The sequence below is a fragment of the Artemia sp. Qi Xiang Cuo genome, chromosome 4, assembly GCF_049724085.1.
Source record: "Artemia sp. Qi Xiang Cuo chromosome 4, ASM4972408v1, whole genome shotgun sequence".
Taxonomy (NCBI): domain Eukaryota; kingdom Metazoa; phylum Arthropoda; class Branchiopoda; order Anostraca; family Artemiidae; genus Artemia; species Artemia sp. Qi Xiang Cuo.
This window is the reverse complement of record NC_142797.1, coordinates 49721301-49748521: the sequence shown is the minus strand read 5'-3', so window position 1 is coordinate 49748521 and position 27221 is coordinate 49721301. Positions and strand designations below refer to the sequence as shown.

At 33.7% G+C, this 27221-nt stretch overlaps 1 protein-coding gene across 1 annotated transcript in view; it reads right to left on the bottom strand.

Moving 5' to 3' along the window:
- The window catches only part of LOC148953193 (glycine--tRNA ligase-like), a 60526-nt gene extending 35859 nt beyond the window's left edge, over positions 1-24667 (bottom strand). The window contains 6 exon segments of the mRNA XM_089088350.1: positions 1378-1527; positions 3217-3359; positions 7076-7241; positions 9251-9392; positions 12404-12611; positions 24391-24667. Of these exon segments, the coding sequence (XP_088944476.1) occupies positions 1378-1527; positions 3217-3359; positions 7076-7241; positions 9251-9392; positions 12404-12611; positions 24391-24645 (1064 nt within the window). The 5' untranslated portion in view covers positions 24646-24667.
- Between the last annotated feature and the right edge of the window lie 2554 nt (positions 24668-27221).

Below are 27221 nucleotides of genomic sequence, written 5' to 3'. Positions count from 1 at the left end.
AATTGCGTTTTTAAGCCTACATTCTCAATTCATAGTGACCAGTCTTGGAGAAACTTGGCCCCAACTGTGAAGCAACTGCGATAGTTATACACACCTTAAGAAATCGAAAAGGCCCGTCCCTGATTCCCCCCAACCCTTATTGCGGGCCCAAAGCAAGTATCAGCGCATATATCTTTCAACAATTTTGTAGAACTTTTTTGCACTTAGAAAACTAAGTTTATCAAGCAGGGTGCTGCAAAAAAGGACCTCTTTTTCTATTGATTTTTTTACACTTCCAGACTGCCTTGTGCAGTCTAAAAGTATCTTATTTCCAGTGATTTACTTAGTTTATTATAAAAGGATCCATTCACCATATATTAAAACATACATAATAGGCCCTTCAAGCTCGGAAAGTTCATTCTGCACCCAAGAACACATGCGATTTTTTTTATAAGGTGGGGGGGGGGACTCGAAAGAAATACAAAACAGTGTAAATAAGAGAAATTCTGGAGCATTCTAAACACTTGAAGAATTTTTTTTGGGAATATGGTCCTAGAGGATTCGTATGGTGTTATGAAAACAGTGATGAAATAGGAAAATCAAGAATGTTAGGATGTCAGATTAATTTTATTTGTTAGTATCATATCGTATATCATGAGTTTTACACAAGGCAAAAATAAAAAAGATGCAAAATGAACTTTTCGACCCCAGTAAAATCAAATAAAAAAAATGAAAAAATATAGAAAAATAAAGATTCCCTAGTTGTATCATAGTACAATTTTTTTCATATATAAACGCCGATATTTTTGTAATACGCGCAGTTTTCCCTCAAATACCTAATATTTTCTACATAATTTTACTTAATTTATGGATATTGTTTAATTATATTAAACAGTTCCACCATGGTCAAGGTACACCAGAAAATATTAATTCAGTAAAAAAAGGATATTACCACAAAACTGAACAAAGACATTACTCGAACTTCACGGAAGAATGGAAAAAAATAAGCTTTGTTAACTTAACAAAGCAGAGAAACAAGTCTCACTAAACTTTCTTATTTACAGTCATAACCAAACTTTCTTATGTAATACTAAGCATTAGCGATCATTGGGCTATTATTCGATCCGCGTGCTTCAGAATAAGGGCTAATTAAGCATTACACTGCTTACAACGACTATTATTGGGCACCGGGAAGTTCAAGCAATTGAATTATTAAAAAAAAAATGTTAAAGTTCTTTTTATATAACGGTGAATTGTACAGTGAAATAGCTTCAAGAATCAGAAAAAATTATTCCATTCCGATCCTCGAAAGCCCACGATTGTCACATTCTCATTCCCAATAAAATCATCCAGTCACTGGTGATAGTATATAACCTAATAAATTATGTTTAGCTCTACCTGACTCGCAGAAGGCCACAACGTGGTGAAATCTCATTCCTGAAAGCGGGTCCAATTTGCGCAGCCGCAAATGGCAGTCTTCCGTTGTTGAATTCCAAAAGACGGGAAAAGTTGACAAATATGCCTTGCGCAGTTTCAGGCCGTAAATATCTGAAAAAAAGTAGCCTACAACATAGAGCTAAAGCATAAATTAAAACCTGAGACTCTGTTCCCAGTCTCACAGAGTCCCAATGAAAATATGAGCGACTAATTAATTTATTTAATTATAGTATTAATAAAATAGACTTCGGAAAGTAAACGACAATTTAATAACAAGACCTTTTTTAAGTACCCATGAACATTACTTATTCTATTACTATACGTTACCATCATGCTTTCAAATCGAACAGAAACAGTTATATCAGCTGGGAGTAAAATAATTAGTGATAAATCGGTCTAAATCAAGGGAATAGGCGTCACATTTGAATTAACAGAGCATAAATCAACAACAAAAAGAAATTCATTCCCTTTGTTGTTGTACACACCTTAGATGACCTAGCTAGGTAGTTGTACTTCCAGAATGTACTAGCTGGCCAATGTTGAAATAAATATAAAGTTTTATAACCAACAAATTTCTATTTAAATTTAAATAACACATCAAAGCCAAGTAAAATTAAGTCACCATAGACAAACGCTGCATGATTTAGAATAGCAAAATGTAGTTTTGATTGTATTGCTATAAGAAAAAATTGTCTCTTAAACCCGGAGCTAATTACATTTTTGACAAAGCCTAAGAGTCAAATCTAAACTCACAGAGATATGGAACTATGAGCTGGTTCGAGCATTCCGAGATTACTTATCCGACAAGTCGGACTACTTATCTTTAGCGTTTCACGAGACGTGAATGAGAGCAGAGGTTTGAACAATTACTAATTGAAACGGTCTGGATTAATTGTTGGATAAGTTACAGCTGTTAACCCTGAAAAATGCAGGATAATTGTGACGTTATACACAAACAGAAAATTTAATCTTTTCAAAAATGAAAAAAATATGGAAATTCTATACAGAGAACAAAATGGGACAGCAATTGTGAAATGTGGCATACCTTCACAGATAAGCTATGTTTACAGTGCAGTATACGTGACTAATGTTGTTTTTCGTCTAGTTTCCTAAAGCGTTGCCGGATAAGTATTTGTTGTTATCTTTTACGGATTACAACCAGGAAATGTAATATTAAGCGGACAAGTGATGCCTGAAAGCACTCGAAGAGTCGCATTAATAATCCTGTATTGAGAGGACTTACAAGACATTAGCTTTATAATATATTGTTGTCACATATTCAGGGTTTATTGTCGGGAAATAAATAGCCAAAAGACTAATTTAATAAACAGACGGTTTCACCCGTGGGTTCCAGTTTTATAATAAAGTTCTTTTAGCGGAATCGAAAGACATGCCAATCCTTTCTTTTGTCCCACTATATTGAGAGCATCCAAATTAGAGCCGTCAAACAATTTGTTTTCCATCTTTAGCCTTAAACTTACCATAAACCAATTTTTTGAACGGTTTCACCCACTTTTTTGTGGAAGGGTTTTTGCACTTTAAGATTTGTATCGAGTCTTGTGATAATCCTGATATAAAAATAGAATAAAATAGTTATATTTTCAACCTCCGAAGTTAAACTTGAGACAATTTAAGGAACCTAGTGTTTCTAGTCCATTTTAAAGATCCCATTAATGTAGTCACTAAGAGGCTACATTATTTCCAAGATTTTTCTATAAAGCTTCTAAGAAATATTTCCAAGATCTTATTTCTAATAAGTTCTTTCAAACGATCAATGGAAAGACTGAATTAAAGTCTTACCCGCGAATCAGACCCGTTGGACCAATAGAAGTCTGAAACATTAGATTAAATTCGACTGGGTCAGTCAAATCATTTCCATTACGGGACATCACGTTAAACTGCCTTAATACAACAGTCATTTCCTCTTTGGTCATTCCGTCAAGCTAAATAAAAAAAAGAAGAAATCGATATAAGGGCGAAAAATCCATAGATAATATAGGCTTGATTAGGTAATTTGACTACCAGAAGCCTCGCGGTTGTTATAAATACCGAAAAATAAAAGTATTCTTGAGAATGGAATCATATCAAAATTTGGAAAATGTTGACATCATCCCATTCATTATATACAGTCCAAATAAAATGATTGGTTCCTATCGATACATTTGATCACCTAATTTGAGTAAGCTGATGAGTTTAGACTTGTGCATGCTATAGTATTATACTATAGTCATAGAATGGCAGTGTGGTCAAAGAAAACAACATCTAATTAAAGGTGTTACGTCGAAAATAGATCGTACACATGGGGAAATGAGACCAACTATAAACTCAACATTTGGTTTGCAATTAGAAGACACGGGTTTACCACCTTCATATAAAATTTGTTTTACATTTGGGCAAAGTTAAAGAAGGAAATTTACATCAAGACTTTGAATGAACTTTGTCAATGAACTCTCTCTGAAAATAATCTAGTTAATATTCCGGAAGTTCATTATTTTGTGAAAGACCCAAAAAGTTATTTATTTTGTTGTGTATAAATAAGCTGATTTCTCTTTCATTATTTTAGTATTTCTACTGAACACGGTCGCTAGATACGTGATCAAAATATCTGGACTTTTGTGCCTTTATTTCACTGTGTAAATAAATGGATTTATCCCCGTTTGAAATTTTATTTGTTCGTCATACAAAAGGCATGTGGTCTAAGAAAACAACATCTAATTAAAGGTGTTACGTCGAAAATAGTTTAAGCGTTGTGGATGGTTATTCAGACAACGTCATTAACCTTTTATTTATTTATAACAGACATCTCACACTCTCAAAAGTAAAATATTCTATTAATAATCAGAGCTCTTCTTTTATTGCAAGCAATCAGATTTACTAATGCAAAATATACTTAGAATTAAAGAAATAATACGGATGGCGATACAAGATCGTCAGAGGACTTTCAGAATGCGTCCTCCAGACTCTTTTCTGTTTCTTTTAAAAAAGTGTCACAGCTTTGCTTTTATGTAAAAGAATTAGTTTTCGAAATTGCTTTTTTTTTATGTATTTTATGGAAGGACAAGGCGTCAGACGATAAGTATAAGAGGCGTAGATTATACTCGGTCCAGACAACGAGAAAACCATCGTTAGGTCCAGAGAAAAAATATTTTACTCCTTCAAACAACACAAGATTATGTGTCCCCCCCCCGCAGGAAAAAAGTCCAAGAATCTTCAACCTGATCCCTCGCCATTAGGCAAAACAAGACGTACTTGCCAAATTACGTTCAAAAATCCTTCACCTTTTAATTAAAGATATAAAATGCAAGCTATCTCTTTAAACTGTGTGCAATATTCACTTGCCTTAGCCATAAAAAGAAACAAAAATTATCCTTTTGGTTGGTTATCAGATACCAACTGAATCAGATTGTAAAAACAGGCAATTCAAGTAATAATATAAAGCGATTGCTTCAGGCCATGACAGCTAGAATTTACTGGCACTTATTAATTATATAAACCAACATATTTATGACTATTTATACACGTTTAGTTATTTGTGTTTACTTTCCAGTTTTCTTTCTTACTAAATATGGCTTAGTGGAAGATTTAGCAGTTTTTAACAGCGCCCAGAAGAAAATTGCTTTTTGAGGTTTGCTTACGATAATAATAATAAGTAATAGGAAATTGGTACTTTAAATTGTAGCTTGAAAAATGATTCTAGGGAGTAATATTAGAGTCCAAATTCCTATCCTTGGAAAAAAGATTTGCTAAAGACAAAAAGCAAGATTTTGCAGGGACTCTTTATTTTTTCTAAAAATAAATCTAATTTTTCCCTTGAATGTAAAAAACATTACAAATATTTGTTTTCATTTTTCGGTTATTTTTAGTAAGTTTTTTAATGTGCCTTTTGAATCTGTGGTTAGATTGTCATCAAAAGAAAATTAGTTAATGTAGACGGCAGGCTTTTGTGAAGCATTCAAAATTAACAGATCTATCATAAATTCAAAAGCACAAAACTACAAGTTAAAATAACTTGGTACCAAAAATTGACAAACGTTTTTCCATTGGCCACTTCCGATAAGCTTCAGGGTTGTTACAAAGTACAATTAAAGTTTACTCAATTTCATTTGCAATAGTCTGTTTTTAAAAAAAGTAGACAGTAAATCACAACTCTTTTATATTCACAAATAAGAACAATTCAACGTAAGACCAAACAAATAAAATTTCCCCACTAACCTCGAGCATAGGAATCCTTAACCCTTAATGATGGCTACTATTTCATGCTAATCTCTTCATGCAAAATTATTTTTGTGTGAAAACACTGCTGAATATTAACCATATTAACTACTGAATCAGCAATACTACTGATTAAAACCCCGACTTGAATATAAATTATTACTTAATTATGCGTCCAGAGACGCTAACGACTAATAGGGGGCACTTGCTTTTCATGTTAGTTGGCAACGTGAACCCAATTTTATCAGCAGTATTTAGCATGTCAATGATCATCATAAAGTGCTGCAGATACGAGGAATTTCTTTGAATTAGTTTGGATATGTTTTTATGCTGGATTTCCATGGTTTGCTTTCGATTTTCTTATTGGCTTCAATGTTTTGGTTCAGTTTGTTAGATTTTAGTTACCCTGAGTGCGTGTTTCAGAAGTCAATTACCAAAACAGTCTACAATTATTTATTGCCCTCAGTCCAAACTGGCAGAGAACAATACATTTAGCCCCTATAATGTTTTTAATGCAAAAAGGGGCTACCATTGTAGTCGATTATACACTTATAATAATTCAAATCGCTTATAATTTTGAACTGATCTGCTGCCTTGGAACGATACAAATAGCGAATAAATGATTACCATTAATGATATTTGAGTTCTGGAGCAGAGAAAGCCCTTATGAGGATCCTTAATAAAACATTCTACTTTTTTTTAATTGTCTAAGTAATCTTCCAGTTTCTTTTTCTTCATTTCTTTTTAAACAACCAAAGCAATGGCAAGGAAAAAAAGTTCTAGAGATCAGAATGAATCTAGTAAGGTTTGGCATCATCCGAAATTATGTTTTACATAAAAAAAAGTTCCGTCACCCTTTATGCCCTACCCCTCTATCTAACCTCCCAACGCCAAGATATTATAATACGCCGTTTTTGCACTACATCGTAGGTGACTAATACATTATCATAAATAATGCGTAATTGTCAATAATTCTTAATATTTAAGAACAAATCATGTCAATATAAATAATGCGTTTGACGTGTCATTTTTGCGCTTGATGGATTAATTCATATTGATGAGTCTTATAGATAATCCCCTTCACCAGTAATGTGCATACACACGGAGCGTATCACAGGGCACACAGGGTGCTCTTGTATAGGAAAAAATATGTTCATACCCACAGAAAAACTGGTGTTTTTCTAATTATATTAGTTTATTATTCGTTTTGAAAAAAAAAAGCCTGAAAATTAATGCCTTAAATGTGCATTTGTACAATTGCTGTGATTTGTTTGTATTCAAGACGTTTGAACAAAAATAGCACAACTGGAAGAAAGTCCCCCCCCCCCAGCGTATATCCTGGGTTAAGGCCCCCCCCGCTCGACCTAATTTGGGATATACCGAGATATACAAATATTTCTGTAGATAATCCCCAATTCTCTTTAAAAGTGTAAAAAACAAGACATACTCTGGTAAGAATATTTTCACATTCTGCTTTAACTTGAGCCGTCACACTTTTGTCCACTTTGACTTTTTCTAACTCTTCTTTGATCAGGTGATCCAGTCTAAAACACTCACCGGTTTTAACGTCTTTGACCATCAAGTCAGTAAATCTGTCAACATGTCCAGAAGCCCTAAAAAGCAGCACATACTAGCAAACTTCTCCTTATTTATATCTAAAACATATGTTCGTCGGATACGCAACGCTATATTTCTAAATACTAGTTTATAATCGTGTAAAGGTTTGAAAGTTCAATTTATTACAAATGTGATAATCAGCCTGACCTGTGAAAGTTTACAAGCTTGGGGGCAAACTTAGAGCAGCAAATTAAAAATGACAAGAAAAGAACGGTAAGTTATGTCTTAAAAGCATTGTATGAAGCACCAAAGATATTTCTAGTTTTTTACGTAACTCGAACTTAAGTTCCTCAATATGGCCAGAACAGACTTGTCCGGGTCCAGTACAGCTTTATGCATCGACTGTAATTAATTTGCGTCACTGATAACCAATGAGACCCATTCTCTTTGAAATATATTGGTTTTCATCGGCTTTCAGTGGCACAAATGAACTGCAGTCGATTGCAATCAGATATACTGAATACAGGATCGATTTCACTAGGTCGAGGCCAAAGGTCTCGACCGAGTCCGTTGATTTTGAATTAAAATCAAGTATTTTGCAGTAGGCATCAAGACATGGCTAATTGTATAACAAAGCCGTGCTAGATTGAAACCTAGATGGAGCTCAAGAAATACCGTTTCTCTTGTTAAGACTGTCATTTTAAGGTTGTACACGTTAATGCGAGTGTCACTGGCTGTTTGAAATATTCGGCGCAGAGTAATCACGCCATCTCCGACCACTCGAATTCAGTTTATAAATAACGTTTACTTTATTTTTCCTTTTTGTAAAATCAAACTTTCGTAACTATGCCTCACTGCCGAAAATTACAAAATTACTAATCGATCTACTCAGACAAGGCTTTAACTATTCCTGAACATTTTCATAAGAAAATTAGGATCTTTGAAATTTTCAGAGAACTTTGACGTAAAATACAAATTGTTAATTTCCGTGACTATCAATTTTCGGGGAGATTCCAGAGAGCCGAATTTTCTTTAAAAAAAATTTGGTTACAGTTGAAGCACTAATGCTTCAACTCCCACTAGCCTAGTTTACTATGCTGTTTATTTTCTAGGCTGTTTATTTCCTTCTCTGTATAACTGGTCTTTTATGTTGAAGTTTTATTGTACATTAAGAAATGAGTAACTAGAAATGAGTAACCAAGAACTATCCCGATAAATGAATCTGAACTCAAACGCCAGATGCAGTCAGAATTTTCAAATAAATGAGACGGGGGGCTACAACATCTGTATAGTTTTCCCCAAGTCTGAGATAAAATAGTGAAAATACTATTTTTAGAAATTAAACTTCTTTTAACTAGGTTCAAGGACTAGAATTAATGAGTAAAAGGTATTTAAAGGAATAGAGAGCCACTGAAGATTTTATGTAATAGGGTTATAGGTTGGAACCAACTTTCTTAAAATGAACTATACCTACAATCTAGTGGTGCTCTTCAATTCTAAATTTGTATAAGTAAACGAGGCACAATAGGTTAACTGCGAGAAGTAAAGTGAAAACACAAGCAAGTAACTATATCTTATTAAACCCTCATATTTGTGTAGGTGGGGCTATTCTGAAGCTTCACAATTCGGATTGGAAATTTCACGTCCATTGAATAATTCTACGCTTCATTGAATACAAATAACAGGTAATTACAGTAATTTGATTTATATTCAGATTATATTACAATTATATTTAAATCTGAATTCCAAAAAATGAGCTAAATGGGTCATTAATTATAATATTTTTATTGAGGGATAAAGAGCAACGGGGTAACATATAGAAAAATCTGTGTACTTCAACTATTTCCACATTTGTATTACTTGTTTGATATGTTCGTGATTATATCCAAGTTGGTAAAGGTTATTATTTTCTCAACCAAATTCAATTTATAGGGTTTTGGATTTGAAAGCAGGATAAGCTGCAAGGATTTGGCAATATGGTTATAGGAGACTCGATCTATTAAGCTCTTGGGAATAATCTCGAAGAAGAAAACTGTGATAAATTAGCTCTGGTAGGAAACTCTACCTCAAAACTGATTCAGGTGTTACAACAGCACATTTTATTTTATGCATTTTTTCCTTAAGGATGAAGAATTTCCTCCATGCGTCTAATAAGTTATCCTCCATATCACAACCCATTGGTCCGAAGTCAAACTGACCTGCTATGCCTAAAATGAAAAATAGCTTTCGTTAGTAACAGTAATCAGCAAAGCTATAATATCTTCAACACAGGAGGGATTGATGAGTTAAAAGATTTCAGTGATTGCATTACATAAACTGTATATTCAGTTATTTTTATCTTAGCAAGAACATACATAGAAGTAGAAAGTAAAAGGGCATTGGAATCATGCTGTTGTTTAGTCGCCCCCCCCCTCCCTAATACTAATTTTTTTACACAAAAAAAAATATTCCTGTGGTTTCTTATTTTCGTGTTATTCATCTATTTCTGGTGCTCTTTTTAAGCTGTACCACCCTTAAAAATAAATTCCTATGCACATATTTGCATCTCAGCAATTTATAATTAAAACATAGTTTATTTTCTTATTCTAAAAAAATAATAATAGTTTTTTAATACCGCCTCCACTCCTTCCAGTAATGACAACTTAAAAAAACAAAACACTTTTAGACCTCAGACGTCATCTACACCCCTTATTTTAAATAAATAGTATCCGAACCAGAAACCTTTCAAACCCCCATATACTCCAAAGAAAACTCACTAAAAAATCATTCCTGTAATGGAATTTGTCTCCCACCACAGGAAACCCTTCTTACGGTGAACTTTCTTATCTACTATTTAGTTTTTCCCAATGGCGGTCGGTCACGTCTTTTACACAAAAAGGAGAAACCAATTTAATATTAAAAAGGAGAATAATAAAATAATAACCACGAAAAAAAATCCTAATCAACTTAGTTAAAAAAAAAAAAAAAAAAAAAAAAAAAAAAAAAAAACTGTTTCATCATTGTAGATTCCTTTTACACCAACAATATACATAATATATACAAAAAAAAAATCAAAAACATAAAAAAGGTTATAATTACAAGACATTCTAAATTCACCATTAAAATTTTCTCTAAAGACCCTACTTCTGCTGCTATTTAAAAAACAACCAACAAATTTCTTTTAGGTTCATAAAAAAAAACAAGCAAGGCTGTTTTACTCATTTACACTCTCTCATACACGATTCACACCTTCCTACACTCACATTAATCAAATATTATATGCTAAACTCGATCCACTGAACATCCACTTGCCCCCTCCATTTTTCACCATCACTTATACGCACTATCAGTCTTCTACACCCAAAACCAAACCTTCTCAACTCAATGCTTTCTCTCCTTTTATTCTTCTTTTCCAAACATGCAATTTCATCACTATTAACACAAGAACTAGCTCTCTCGTCTCACCTCCTAGAATTACTACATTCCATTTAATTAACATTATCTTATCTTCCTCAGAATCCCAAACCACTCCATGGTCGCTAAAAACATAAAAACATCTGTTTCCAAATTCCAGCATTACATTTACACCCGCAAAATTCATGCATCAGGCCACTCACCCCTATCCCGTCACACAGCACTTTGGGTTTTCTTCTTTTGTGAAATAGCACACTTGGTCTTGATACAGCACTATCTCACGAATAGACCAACGTAAATTCTTTGATAAAATGACTACATGGTACGCAGTGCATTTTATCAAACGACAAACAAAAATTCACAAACGGCTGCTTTCTGTTGGCATGAAAATTCACTTCCTCTTTCTTTTCCTATAAATATCCACCCATTATATTTTTCCTTTCAGTATGCTTTACATCAGATACTCAACACCTTTATATTCTTCGTCTCTTGAATACACTATATCACCTCCTGAATCTCCATTAGCACCTTACAGATCATTTTCTGTTTTGTATCACTTAATGTACATTTTTTAAAGTTGCTAATCCTGGGAAACCGTAAAAGTCACCTTTTCAATTTTTCTTGATAATTTAAAACTCAATATATACCATTATTAATAACATAATTTAGTACCTCCATGCTGTAATTACTTGATTGCTGTTCATTTGCTTGAAATATGTTAAAATTGGCGAAGTCAAACTACTGAAAACAGCAAAATTAGTTGAAGAGTGGCAGCGTAGTAATTTTACTACGCTGGATCAGAGGTTTACAACACACTGAGTGAAGTTATCCTCAGTCTTTGCAAACTAGTGGAAAGATTGAACAGAGCCATCCCTTTAAGACGAGTAGTTTCCTTCATTTAGTTCACTAACCGTTCTTGTCACTAGTTCATTATCATATATTACTTGTCAATAAGATGGTATATAGTGAATTTTTCTTTATTTTAAATTTTACCTTTATGTTATAAACTTTGCTGGTCTTCAATACCTTGGAAAACTGTTAAACACAATTTTTTTTTTCAGCAAAGATGGTTTCAAGCTTTGAGCTCCAGGTTACAATAGAGCAACAAATTTAGACAAAAGACCCATTTCATTTAGATATAGTTAGACTATATTGCCGGGCGTTGGCGTTAATTAGCTTAGTTGGCTAGACATCCTAAATTTTGAACATGTATTTCAAAAGTCCATAATTGAACTGCTTACCTAGCGTGTGTGGTTTTTAGGCTCAAGACCTTTGAATTCCCAAATTTCCATTATTGTTACAATGGTTATATGCCTCTGCTCTAGCTCAAAGACCTACTGATTATAATTTGTATTAATTAGAAAAACAAATTTACACTATTCAGTTGACACAACAAGTTTTGCATATATATTTTTTTTTATTTAAAGCCAGCCTCCTCCCAAATAAAAACTTTAGTTTCACTCTTCTATAAATTTTTGAAATACGACTGAAGCCTTCTATACGCACCGGTGTGGAACATGTACATGGAAGAAAAATTGGAGCAATCCAATTCCTTTCCACTGATTTAAATAAGTTTGAGTCCTCATTGCTTTCTTCAAAAAGTTAATTATGAAAATGTACTACTTTATTCATTAGATTAGTTTTTTCAATGATTTCTTTGTGGTTTCTATTATTTCAAAACAAATGTCTGTAACAATGCAGAATTCTTTAAATATTTAATTCCACCATTTACAACAAGTTTGACATAACTTACTACAAAATGAACATGGTCTATAGCTATGATTTCTTTTTTCAATGTTTTCTATTAGAAACTGAGTAATCTCACCTCCATATATTTCAAAAGATTGGTCATAAAAGAACCTCCTCTTCAAAAGATCTTCCAATCGATTTCGGTCAAGCAGCTCAAATCCTATTGGTGCTAACTCCAATTCTTTATCTTCAAGAATTTTCTTTCTTGCTTTCAATTCAGAAACTGCCTTCTTCACATCAGAGTCTGATGCACCAGATTCCTTCAGTTCTCTGACAATATCTCCCTAAAAACAGTGCTGAATTGTAACAATAAAAAAAAAAAAAAAAAATTCTGAATCTGAAAAAAGTTCCTAAAGTTTCATGTTTCTTGCGCTAAAGTTTGGCCTTTATTATGCTATACTGAAAAATAACTGTGCAAGACGAGTCTTAAAAGTGGCGTAGTGTATAGTCTTCAGATATTGGTGTTTTAAATCCCTAGGAACTGCTAAATTATGTAAAATTATTCACTTGTCAGTCAGGATTCCTTTGAATATATGGTTTAACCAAGAAAATATGGATATCAAAAGCAAGCACACAAGCAGTCAAACGCATGTGATATTTTGGGCTATATTCAATAATGTTCCTTCTATTTATAGTGTTTCAAGCTGTATCAAATACCAAAACCAAAAAATCCTGAAGATTCAGTCAAAAGGAATAATTTTTCTTTAAATTAAATAAACAAAATAAAAAATGTTTGTGCTGCATGCAGTTCATTACAAACCTTCCTGTTTCTTTTTTTGTGTTAGCCTCTAATTAAAAAATTATTTAAAAAAAACTTTTGCATGCATCACTTATATTCATTACAAATAGAAAAAGGTTCATCTGTAGTTCAGAGGGCCTTTTGTTATCTTGGTAAGTTTTTTTAGCTAGGTAAATTATTGTTTCAGGAATGGACTTAAATCTGAAATTAATGCCAAATTCAATATAAATGCTCAGATCTACAACTTCTTCCTCCTTCTAAGACTTTAAACATTCTGATAACAGAGACATTGAGAGACAACAAAGTAACACACAAGTGCTTGTCCAATAAGAGAGTTATACTTACTCCCACCATTAACCCGTGCCATTTAAACCCTTTTTGTCTCTCAATTACTCGGACTATCTGTCTTGGCTTTTTCCCTACAATTAGCCATGTCTTGATGCCTTCTGCAAAATACTTGATTTTCTATTTCATTAATTTTGAATTGAAAATCAAGTATTTTGCAGTAGGCATCAAGACATGGCTAGTTGTAGGGAAAAAGCCAAGACAGATAGTCCGAGTAATTGAGAGACAAAAAGGGTTTAATCTTGGCTTTGTCTCCAATTGGTCAATGGCTTGATGGCAAGTTGATTTTAATTCAAAAGTCGACGAAAACCAACTTACCTAATGATAATTTTGGGTACTTGTTTGAGCAATTGTACATTAAGCGTATCCCCACACAATGTAGTGGAATTTTAAGGTATGGACTAATAAGGTCCAGCAAAGTAATTTCAAGCAACTTTTTATTTACTTTTCTAGTTTCAAGGCAATCAAGATTAGCTTCTATGCAAATAGGTCGAGACCTTATCCAATTTTGACCCACAATCAAGCTAAAACCCTAGGAATTGCTAAATTATGTAGAATTATTCACTTGTCAGTCAGGATTCCTTTGAATATATGGTATAAACAAGAAAATAGGGATATCAAAAGCAAGCACACAAGCAGTCAAACGCAAGTGATATTTTGGGCTATATCCAATAATGTTCCTTCTATTTATAGTGTTTTAAGCTGTATCAAATACCAAAACCAAAAAATCCTAAAGATTCAGCCAAAAGGAATAATTTTTCCTTAAATTAAATAAACAAAATAAAAAAAATGTTTGTGCTGCATGCAGTTCCTTCAAACCTTCCTGTTTCTTTTTTGTGTTAGCCTTTAAATTAACAAAATTATTAAAAAAAAAACTTTTGCATGCATTACTTATATTCATTACAAATAGAAAAAGGTTCATCAGTAGTTCAGAGGGCCCTTTGTTATCTTGGTAAGTTTTTTAGCTAGATAAATTATTGTTTCAGGAATGGACTTAAATCTGAAATTAAAGCCAAATTCAATAAAAATGCTCAGATCTACACCTTTTTCCTACTTCTAAGACTTTAAACATTCTGATAACAGAGACATTGAGAGACAAAAAACTAACACACAAGTACTTGTCCAATAAGAGAGTCATACTTACTCCCACCATTTACCCGTGCCATTTAAACCCTTTTTGTATCTCAATTACTCAGATTATCTGTCAAGGCTTTTTCCCTACAATCAGCCATGTCTTGATGCCTACTGCAAAATACTTGATTTTCAATTCAAAATTAATAGAATTCAAAATCAAGTATTTTGCAGAAGGCATCAAGACATGGCTAGTTGTAGGAAAAAGAGCCAAGACAGATAGTCCGAGTAATTGAGAGACCTTTCTATGTTCTTTCTGCAGCCTTTCTACATTCTGACAAAAAAAATAGTTAAATCTTGCCTTTAAAAGTATTGAGAATTTGTGAGAATTTACTAGACATGGAAAGTAAATCTAGGCTGCTAATGGAAAATATTTCCAACAATGGTTTCCAGTCCCAAATTCATATTATCACCCACATGTCTCCAAAATAAACTAGGTATTTCAGACTTTTTTTTCCTTTTTTACATGAAACATACCTTCATGAATGAATATTTCTGAAAACATTGCAGATTCATAGCTGAGGTATAATTTTGTTGAGGTAAGGGCATTAGGACAAAGAACTGTGATCAATTCCTTAAGTAGTTTCATTTTTCAGTTAATATTTTCAATAGTTTCAACTAGACAGTCCTGTAAGCAAGCTTTGCTTTCCATAGGAAATTTGAAAATGGTGCGTTTTTCTACTAAGACTTGGCTTTTCATGATCATTCCTCATAGATTACCTGTCTTATCTGTCCTCATAGATTGCCTCTCTCTCAGACTACCTATCTTGGCTTTGTCTCTAATTGGTCAATGGCTTAATGGCACCTTGATTTTAATTCAAAAATCAATGAAAACCAACTTACCATTCTTGTTTAAATCAAGGATCTAGTGTGACCAAATCTTTTAAACCTAGTGCATAAAGTAAACTGTCTCATATTGGGTACAACTTTCTGTAAAAGTTAATTAAACCCACACGGCAAACCAAAGGAAAGGAACTGGAAAAAATACTTACATACCACTTACTCACTTAGTTACTTAAGACAAGGCACAGACTATTCAGCCCAAATCAGCACCAAGAAGCTACTAGATCAGTAAGACCTGCAGCAATTGGCCAGTGCCTAATTTTGGACAGATATCCTGATTAAAAAGTATTTTCCTAAACATAGACAACAGGCTCCTAATATTGGACATTATACATAAATATAGGTTTAGATAGTCAGGACTAGGCTAGTTGGGTCTGGCTGACTGATCTTGGAAAACTTGGTAAATTTGGAGAAATGGTAAATTTCCGTTTCTGAGCAATGAATTAGGTGAACATACCCCTTTAAGCCTTTTTTATGTTCTTTCCAAACATAAAAGTTATTTTACTCAGAGATTTAATCCTAAGCCCTTTATGGACCCTTAAAGGTGACACTTTTGTTTCTATTACTTTTTGCTATAGAAAAGGATTAACATATTTGTTAAGAACTTATTATTTGACAATAACTCAATTTTGTTAAGGTTATATAATCCACTTGCATGAATTTAACATGATCCAATTGAATACAAAATTTATAAATCTTCTAAAAATTGCCATGTTTACTTTGAGCCATTAGCATCATTCTTGTTTAAACCCATTTCCCATAAACTGAATCAACTGTGAAGAAATCAAAGCCAGAAAAACATGGGAAATATTTAATTTGGGCTATACATTTGCACATTAGGGGGTATTGGGGGTAAAGTATAGTGGATCTGTGGTTAGAATGTATTAACTACAATTGTTCTGTATATTATGAAGTAAGAACTGTTGTTTTAACCCTTTTCTATAGCCAAAAACAAGAGAAAAATGCATCATCTCTAAGGGTCCATAAAGGGCTCAAAATTAAATCTCTGAGTAAAACAACTTTTATATTTGGAAAGAGCACAAAAAAGGCACCAAGTAGCATGTAATTCATAGCTCAATAATGGAAAAATCTCCAAATTTACTGAAGACTCCTAGTTTTCAGGATTTAAATTTAGATACAAGTTACCCTACAGCCTAGCCTTTTTAGACACAACTATTCTGCTTCACTAACAATTGTTTTAGATTACATCTGTTCAAGATTCAGACTGTCTGTCTTTTACCAAGTCAGTAATCTGCATACTTTGTTCTAACATTAAGATTCTGTGTCCAAAATTTAGCAGCATTTTTGAAGATTGACTCAAGCTTGGATCCACTATTGTCTATCAGTATATTTGAAATTGTAGCTGTTGTTTATAGTTAGCATATTCAAGTTAATCACATAGGCTACTTATTATAAGATTTTGATCCAATGACTAAACAATCTAATGGTTAAACAATCCTTTCTAGGGGGTTGATAGAAATTTTACCATGATTTCACTGTTGAAGTGGTGATTAGCTGTTCAACTACTGAGTATCATACCCTAGGCTATTTTATAAAGTTTAGAAGACTTCAGAATTTATAGTTTCTTTCTGGAGAATGGGAGTGTAGCATTAATGCCTAGTAACTAACTGATACCAACTTGGGTTATTTATTTGCACATTTAGAGGAGGGTAAATGAAATAGTCTACATTTAGATTTTTTATTAGTGGCCTAAGTATTATAAATACTTTAAAGTACTTTCTAGATTAAGTAAGCTTCAAAAAGTCAGGAATAAGGTGTCCCTTTGGTACAAGCCAAGAATTGGCGCTATTGAGAAGGAAATATGTTAAGAAAACAATTCTTCCTTCATAATATGCAGAATAATGGTAGTTAATACATTTTGACTGAGATTCCAATTTATTCCCAATGCCACTAATATGCAAATATATAGTTTAAAATATATATATTTCCTATTTCTTTTTTTGTTAACATTGACTCAATTTATGGGTACACAGGTTGAACAAGAATGATACATGGCAAAATGCATGGGAAATATATAATTTGGGCTATATACTTGCCCATTAGGGGGGGGGGTAAATTGGACAATAGTGGAAAGGGTTTCAAAATTTGTTACCTACAATTTTCTTCTTTGGGTGTTTCTTCACTAACACAGAATTGTTTTCTTCACATATTTCCTTTTCATCAGCCCCAATTCTAAGCTTATACCATTACTCTAGCTTCTGGTTCATTTAATAGTTTTTCAATTGATTTCTGATTGAAATTATTATTATACTTAAAAGATCATAAAAAAGACACAATTAATTTCTGCATAGTCTCTTTATCAGTAAGCTAATACAATCTGATATAGGATGAGAGCTGTGAGACAGCTAAACATCCCTTCAATAGTCATATCACTATAAAATCTATTTTACCACCTAGATGTTGGATTGTTTGACTTTTGAATTTTTTGCAATAGAGATTCTCCTTTTTTGTCTGCCCTTTCTGATGATTGCCTCTGTCAAACAATCTTACAACCAACTCATTACAGGGAAGGTCAAGTTTCCAACATTCTTGATCTGTTTATACTCAGTAACCCTGACCTTCTTATTAAGAATGTAATAACCACACCTGTTGGTAATAGCAACCATATAGTAATTATTCCAGAGCTATGTCTGCCTACCAAACAACCTTCCTCTAAGCAACAAAAATGTATAAATTACAAAATAGTCTCAGATAAACTTGCCAAAGTCAACTGGAAAACGCTTATTACTGATGATACTGAGGAGAGTTGGTCAAATGTAAAAACGGAAATTTTAAATGTAGAAAAGTCATGCACCAGGCTTTTTCAGGTAAAACAGGCAAAAAGTTTACCTTTTTTAACTACTAAAGTCAGCAAGCTAATCAATTGAAAACACAGAGCCTGGACTTGCTATAGAAAAAATAAGACCACAGAAAATTATCCAGTCTTCAAATCCTTTCGTAATCAAAAACAAACCAAATAAAGGAGTTGAAGAGAAGGTTTGATGAAAAACTAGTTAATGAAGTTAAGGATAACCCTAAATATTTCTGGCGTGATGCCACTGAAAGATGTAGCAACAGATACACAATCCCATACAACCTGTATAATAGTAAATCGGTTGCTGATCCTGAGCTGAAAGTTGAAATTTTCAACCAATATTTCTCTTTGTTTTTTTTTTCCAGCTCCAGCATTGTATATCCTATACCTCCTTTATATGATGTATCACATGATATGGAGCCAATTCTGATTACAGATACTTTGGTTCTAAAGGAACTCACATCCCTCAAACTGAATAAACCTGCTGGTCCACATGGCATTCACCTACATATCCTACATGAATGTTGTAGTTTTGTGTCAACCTCTTTCCCTGCTGTTCCATTTATCATTAAATCTTTCTAGACTAGCTCAGGACTGGAGAACTGCACATGTCATTCCTATTTTTAAAAAAGGTAGAAAGGACCTTGCTGAAAATTATCAACTCATCAGCATGACTTCAGCAGTTGTTAAGGTTCTTGAAAGAATAATCAATTCTGCAGTTGTTAAACATCTTGAACAAATAATGTCTTACACAGTTCACAACATGGTTTTTGTTCTGGAAGATCTGTTGACACCAATCTCCTCAAATCATATGATCACATCACCAAGTTGCTTGATATTGGGGTACCTGCTGACATGATTCTGCTTGACTTTTCTAAAGCTTGTGACAAAATGTTTCACATTCGACTTGCAACTAAATTACTTGCAGTAAAGTTTGAAGAGAAATCCCTCCTCTGGATCCTTGATTTTCTTTATTTGGGTAATCAATATGTTCAGTTATTTAATGGCTCTTGTAATTGTGTTCTTTCTTCCTCAACATGTGTTCTGAGTTGAGTTCCTCAGGGAAGTGTCTTGGGTCCTACACTATTTAATATCTTCATCAATGATGTTCCTTCCATTATCAGCAGTAAATCAAATCTTTATGTAGATGACCCAAAGCTTCTTGGACCAGCTTTGTCCTGTAAAGATCATGCTCTGCTACAAAATAATCTTCAACTGTCGGGTCAATAGACTGAGGCCTGGTTTCTTGAATGCAATGTTGCCAAGTGCCATATCATTCACTTTGACAAACTGAATCCCTGTTGTTCATATTTTTTCTTATGCCACCCACTCTCCTCTGTACATAATGAACAAGATCTTGGCATCACTATTGACAATGAATTAAAATTGAGCACTCATGCTAAGAGCTCTGCTGCTGGGGCTAGTTTGGCCTTGGGACTGATTAAGCATACTATTTCTTCTTGTTCCCCTAAAGTCATCAGTCATTTTTTTATAAGGGATGTGTGCGTCCTAAGCTTGAATTTGGAATGTCTCTTGCCTCTCCATATTTTAAAAAAGACATAAAAGTTCTTGAAGATGTGCAGAGACATGCTACTAAAGTGATACCTGGCATGCAAGAGCTTTCCTACCCTGTAAGAATATCAAAGCTGAATCTCCCTACACTTGTTTACAGGAGAAATAGATAGGATGCTATTTTAACCTTTAAGTTATTGAGGGCTAATACCCTCCCAGCATTATTCCCTACTGTTGGTACCAATTCAAAAACTAGAGGTCATCACCAGAAACTTGTCAAGTAGTCTACAGAGTCTGTACTCAATTGTTCTTAACATGTATTGTCAATAATTGGAACAAACTATCTAATGAAATAGGTACTACTGAATCTGTTGATGTTCTTAAACAAAAGCTAGATGCTGAGTGGTCCCCAAGAGAGTGTAAACTGAATTGGGATGCTATCATAGATGGAACAGCACCTGGTCACCAGTGAACCTGCATACAACTAGTTATCATTCCAGAGCTCTACAAGGAGAAATCCTTAGATTGCTCTTAGCTGTAATTTAAGGTATAGAACAAGAATCAAAACAGTACATTTACACTTTGTTATAAAGCAATTATAGTGCATATATAGCATATTTATAATCAATAATGCATTCATGCTTTATAACATGTCACATAGTGCACAGATAAAATAGAAGTAAAAACTAAAAAAAAATTATAGGGAATAAACCAAACCAGAAGTCTGAACAAGTTTATCTAAAAGGCTTGTGCTGCCAAAGGTGGTGAGGTAAATGACCCAGGACAGCAAGCATGGTGAATGGTTCAAATGACTTCTCATGGCAATTCCTTAATATGTCTCTCTCCTTGTTTTATTTTCTGCAGCTAAAGTTGAGGTGGTGCATGTCTTCATACACTCCACATGTGTTGCAGTTGGGGGTTTGGGCCATCTTTCATTGGAAAAGAGTTGATTTTGTTTTTTCATGGCCACATCTGAGACAAAACAGGCATGTTGAAAGGATATGGGATGGGAGGTACATTTTGTTTGAATGCTTTTTATAACTGTAGAGATCTAAGAGCTGGATATGTGAAGAAAGGAGCAACATCTCTTCTTTATCAAATTTTTTTTAACTAATTGAAGACAGGAATAAAGGACCAGTAATAGGGGTGTAAGTGATGAGACCCAGTTGGGAGGCTTGTTTTGCAACCAAGTCTGCTAGTTCATTTCCTGCTATCCCACATTGTGCAGGAACCCAGATAAATAAAAATGATATACCCTTTCTTGATAATTGTTAACCATGTTATCAATCTTGGTAGCAAAATTTCTTGCTTGGTGCTGCTGGTATGATCAGAACTGACAGTGAGTCAATGCAGACAATGTACTTCTGGGTGTCTGACATCCATTTGACTTGATATGGCTTGAAGAGCAAACTTGACTGTCATGAGTTCAGCAGAAAAATTTGTCAGGTTACAGGGTATACTGTAGACTCTGGGAAGGTATAAAAACTAAACAACTGCAAGCCTTTCACATCTTTAAGCAATCCTTGTAAACTTGGGTGTAGTCCTGACATTCTTTCATCTTTCCCACGAACATCATTTTCATCAATACTTGGGGGATTTCTTCATTTTTTTTTGTGACACTGATTAGGAATAATCAATTCAATAATTTCTTTGGAGGCCCTAGAAGAATCATAATCTAAGTTAAGAGTTGGTTTTCCATTCTCCATAAATTCTTCCACACCAGGAAGGGAAAGAAATCTTTGGAAAGAGGCTATCTTGTTTGGCTTAAAATAGGTATCAGAATTATATTGACTAATGATTCCTCATTGATAATCTGAATTTTTTAGTTTATCTTCTTAGCAAAATATCTTGCAAGGAGGTTGAAATCAAGTTACTGGCTCCCTTGTTCACAGTAAATTGCTGCAATAGGAGATGATTCTAGACAGCCAAGAGCTCTTTATAAAATTGCATGGAGGATACTCTCAAGCTTCTTCAGGAGTCATTTCTTAGCAGATCCATAGATAAATGATCCATTGTCTACCTTTGATACAACCACTGACTTCACAATAGTTGAAGCAAATGCTGTGGGGATTCCTCTTCTTCCATAGCAGATCATATTAATAAAGCTTTAGTAAAATTGGAAAGGTATTTCCAAGCTACTATGTTAACCCCCTTCTGATTTCTAAGTCTTACAAATTTTCCCATTTGACAGGTAATACCTATTGGAATTTTGACAAAAGAACATTATACCTTAATTTTCAGTTTCTTTTTCTGGGGTTTTAGTTTTGAAAATGTTATTTGTTATTACTACCTGTTATTTGAGTAGACTTTTAAGCCATATCAATGTTTTTATTTAATTTAGGTATTTGTAGATCTTTGAAACCTCATAAATTGGGATCAAGCAAAGTTGTGAAGCTGAAAATACTGTTCTTGTACTTCATTTAAGCAGAAGACTATTTTGCAAGGTTTCACTTTTATAACACAAAGATTTTAAAAGGTTATTAAAGGTCAGTACCCTCTAGAGGGAGGTAGATATGGTACTGTTCTATTAGCTAGGCAACACACAAGGCAGCCACTTGAGAAAAGCAAAGATCAAAAGGCATTGCCCAGTAATTCTGTTGAGATACTTAATAAACAAAGGGGTTTCTCCCTCTGGGACATTGGTAAAAAACAGTATCCAATTAAGCAAAATTATTTAAAACCACAACCCTGACACCTTGGTACCACAGAGGAATTAAGAAGAATTCTATATATCAATGAATAGCTAAAAGTCTAAACTATGCATCAGCATGGTTGTTACTATAATTATACAAGATCAAACAATTTAAATTATTAGTTTATTCACTTACCTACAAGGACCTCTTTTGGAAATACCAATTAAACTACTGTGATGTACATACCCTTTCAGTGTTCCAGTTATATTTGGATATTAACAGAAACTTGATTTTCTCCTGATTCTAAGAATGTAACTTTTATTGCTTGATATTTATTCTATAAATCACAATATTAAATATAACTTTCTTTTCAATTGCTTGTCAAAACAGAGAGCATATTTTTTGTTTATGCTGGCAAATTTTTGGTCAAAATTTTACCAAGAAGGTGGGGCTCTTGTTACAACCCTCACATTGCACCATGCTGTAGTAAAATAGGGGTGGTCCAAAAACCCATCTCTATTTTTCTGGAATGCCAAAGAAAAGTGAAGAAACACTGTAGGTACTTCAAAATACCTTCCCAGGACAAACTTCAGTCTGTAGATCTATCCCTGACAGTTCCATTTTCCTAACCTATACCCTTTCAAAAGACAGCAAAAAATATGGTAGCTTGTCTAGAATTTTACCAAAATTTTGCTGCTGTTTGAGACTACCAATCAGCTTATCCAGATGGGTCTTCTATGTAAGCTTTTAGTCAAATTCAGCTCCTAGGAATTGTACATGTTCTGCAACTACAATCACATTTCTATTCATTTTTGCCAGAGATTTGAAGTTGGTCATGTTATTTATTTTATGGAAAAAACACACTAACCCATTTATGGCTTGAGAAAACCATATTATTTTTAATTGCCCAAATTGACAACATATCTACTACCTTTTAAGAAGCTATCTGTAAGCATAAAAGGTTTCTCCCCAGAACTGTAATATCATTAGCATAGAGAAAAGGCCTTCTATACAGGACATTGTCTAGGCTTGTCTCATGACCAGGCCAATGGGCCTACAATTCTGTAAAAAAATACACTGAGCAATGTTTTTTTTAAGAAAATCTGGACTGATGTGATTTATCACCAAAATGCCAGGTGTGCTTTGCTGTTGTGCTGCCTATTCACAGAAAAGGGATTTTAAAACAACAGAGCTCAGTATCAACTCTCTCTTGCATTACTTTTAGCTCATCACTCATCAGTAGTATTCTGTTCAGGGCTTCCACTAACACTGATTTTTGGGGATTTCCATATAAATATTTGTGTATCTCCCCCCCCCCCCCCCAAAAAAAAATATCTGGGTTCTAGGGGCACCAAAACAGTTGGATAAATTTTTGTCAGAGCCTATTTTTGTTGATGACATTCAAAAAACTTGAAACAATAGGAAAATTTTTTATATTTGAGTTGTCTAATAAATGAGGTTTGCATTGTTATAAATAAGTATTTTTGGAATATGTTACTCTTGAACAACTTATTTATAAACTTGTTATAGGATTTTAACCACTTTTTAAATAACTCAAATATTGTTGATAACTTCTTTTTGTTGTTAAAATTCAGGGTATACTTTTACACATTAGGCAGGTGGGGGTGGGGAAATATGAATTTTCAATAGAAGCAACTAGGCCTATTAGACATATATAGTCAATTCTAATAGGCTAGGCTAGATATAATATGAACTGCCAAAAATTTACTAATTTTTGTACCTAGGGACACCAAGGATTTATTCTAGCCCTGTTCATGACAATAAACTGAGAAAAGTAGGCTAATTGGCTGATTAAATTTTTACAAATTTACTTAGGCTAACATGAATGCACTATTTACCTGCATTTATCACAAAAGAGAAGATTATATTTAGAAAGATCACAAATGGTGACTGAAAGATAATAATTTTCCTGATTTGCCCATAGGCTAGTGTTCCTTAGTACATAAAGGGGGAATCTTCGTACATAGACGTAATTGGGCTACCTATGCAAAGAGCAGTCAAACATACTCTAATAATTAACATACCTGTTTCATTACTGCTAGTCTCAGAGGGGCTAGTATTTCTTCAATTGATGGGTCTGTCATGATTTCACTATTGAATGGATTTTTGAAGAATACCTTCTTTTTCTTGGTTCCCCAGTTAGATTGAAACGAAAAGTTCAATGAAAGTTTTCTACTACTATAACTAAGCTCGGGTGAAAGCAGTTTCAGAAAACAAGCTCCTCTAATCTTTTGTCTTGAGCTAAGTAAAAAATTAATCACAACTTTCATCAGCCTCATGCGGGGCTCCCACGGCGTCAATAAAGTTAATAAAGTATTCCACAAAGTTACATACCGTAAAGTTCGTCGCGCTCACACATGAATTTTACCTTCCTGACTATGGAAAATTTTTCAAGCAATTAATTTGAATTATTCACATGTTCATTCTTGAATATATCTGACATTATTTTTTGATAACCTTTTCAATTTAATAAGTTAGTCTTAAGTTAGATGTTGTTTTTACTTTAAAATTTACTAAAGAAGGCTCACAGATAAAAATGATGACCCAATTCTTGACACATTATTAAATAAAAAAAAACAAGTTTTTTTAACTGAAAGTAAGGAACGACGTTAAAACTTAAAACGAACAGAAATTATTCCGTATATGAAGGGGGCTGTCCCCACCTCAACACCTCGCTCTTTACGCTAAAGTTTTTTTTATTGTTTAAAAAAATAGAGTTGTGAGAAAGTCAAACTTTAGCGTAAAGAGCGAGGCGTTGAGGAGGGGACAGCCCGGTTCATATACGGAATAATTTCTGTTCGTTTTAAGTTTTAACGTCGTTCCTTACTTTCAGTTAAAAAAACTTGTTTTTTTTATTTAATTTTTGAACGTTTTTGAATTAATGCAGGTTTTGATTTTGGCTCACCGTACATGAATAATTAAAACAAAATTTGCATATTATATTTGGTTAAATGGCTTTCTCGAAACTTGTTTAATTTTATTTACGAACGTTTTTATTAGTAATAAATATATGTAACTTAGAATTAACTTACGTAACGAACTTCTATATTCATAAATTTTTAACACGTATGTTAGGGGGTTCGCCCCCTAGTCAATACCCTGCTCTTTAAACTATAGTTCGAATTTTTTTTTCCAGTTCTTTAAAAATGACCTCTTAATCACAATCAGTTGATCAGTTGAAAAACTTGTTTTTTTTTATTTAATTCCTGATCTTTTTCTTTAATAATGCTGGGAAATCCGGCGCCCCCTTCATAGCCATGTCCCTTCCCCCATGGAAATGTCCGTCCTGGCACGATCCTTCCCGCTAGCGCCCGTCCCGCGCCTTCCCCCGCCTACCCCAAAAAATCTCCTCTGAAAAAGTCTGTATACTTCCCAATAACCAAAACTAGGCTATATGTTAACATTGAGTAAAGTTCATAATTTTCAGCCCTCCCCCTGGAGAATTTTGGAGATCAAGTCATCCTAAAAGACATTTTTATCATATTTTCGACCATACTGAACAAAATGGCTATCTCAAAATTTTGATCGGGTGACTTTGGGAAAAAAATGAGCGTGGGAGGGGCCTAGTTGCCCTCCATTTTTTTTGGTCACTTAAAAAGGGCACTAGAACTTTTAATTTCCGTTCCAATGAGCCCTCCCACGATATTCTAGGACCACTGGGTCGATACGATCACCCCTGGGAAAAAAAACAACAAACAAACAAATAAACACGCATCCGTGATCTTTCTTCTGGCAAAAAATGAAAAATTCCACATTTTTGTAGATAGGAGCTTGAAACCTCTACAGTAGGGTTCTCTGATACGCTGAATATGATGGTGTATTTTCATTAAGGTGTCTGAATATGATGGTGTCTATAACTTTTTGGGGGTCTTTCCCCCTTTTTTCGAAAATCAGCCAAATTTTCTCAGGCACGTAACTTTTGATGGGTAATATTGAACTTAATGAAACTTATATATTTGAAATCAGAATTAAAATCTGATTCTTTTGATGTATCTATTGGTATCAAAATCCCGTTTTTTAGAGTTTCGGTTACCATTGAGCCGGGTCGCTCCTTACTTACAGTTCGTTACCACGAACTGTTTGATTTCACTTATTTCCTTGAATGCATTTTCAACACAAATTCTGTCCGTATGTTCCCGTTGTGAGGAACTTTATATTAAAGGATTATTTCTCACTAATGAAACAAGCAAGTCTTCTGCTTCAATGTTCCACATATCAATGTTCCACAGATTAGAGAAAAAAGTTTAAGACTGGCTATCTAATTAGTTTCTTTTACCTGAATTGAAATATTCAACAAGTCTTCTCCTATTGGCTAAACTTTCCGGACCTTATTGAAAAAGTTAAATAAAGTTTAACTTCTTTTAGACAACCATAAAGTCAATAAAGTTATAAGAGGAAAACGGTTTATTAACTTTATGGACAGCTTTATTAACTTTATTGACGCCGTGGGAGCCCCGCTTCAGTCGGAAGTAAGATTTTCTCTCCGTCTTCTAATTTGGACTTTACCCTGTACAAGTACAAGCTGAATTTTTCTCTATTGGTCGACAAATCGCGCGATCATTGCTGAATATGCCTGAAATAGCCAAATTAAAATTTATAATAAATGTCATGAAGGATACATTTTTAATTTTCCCCATAAAATTTTGATACTCTACAGTGTCAGAACTGTGATTTAACATTTTTATTATGAAGTTTATCTGAATTTTGTCACTTGAAAACAACTTGTAATTTGGCATATTCCTGATAAGGCCAAGCAACGGCCAGGCGAATGGATTTATTAAAAATTTGCTGATCTGCTTCTTTGCTAATTAAAAGGGTGAATGCCAACACTCTTCGGGATTGACCTCAAATTATC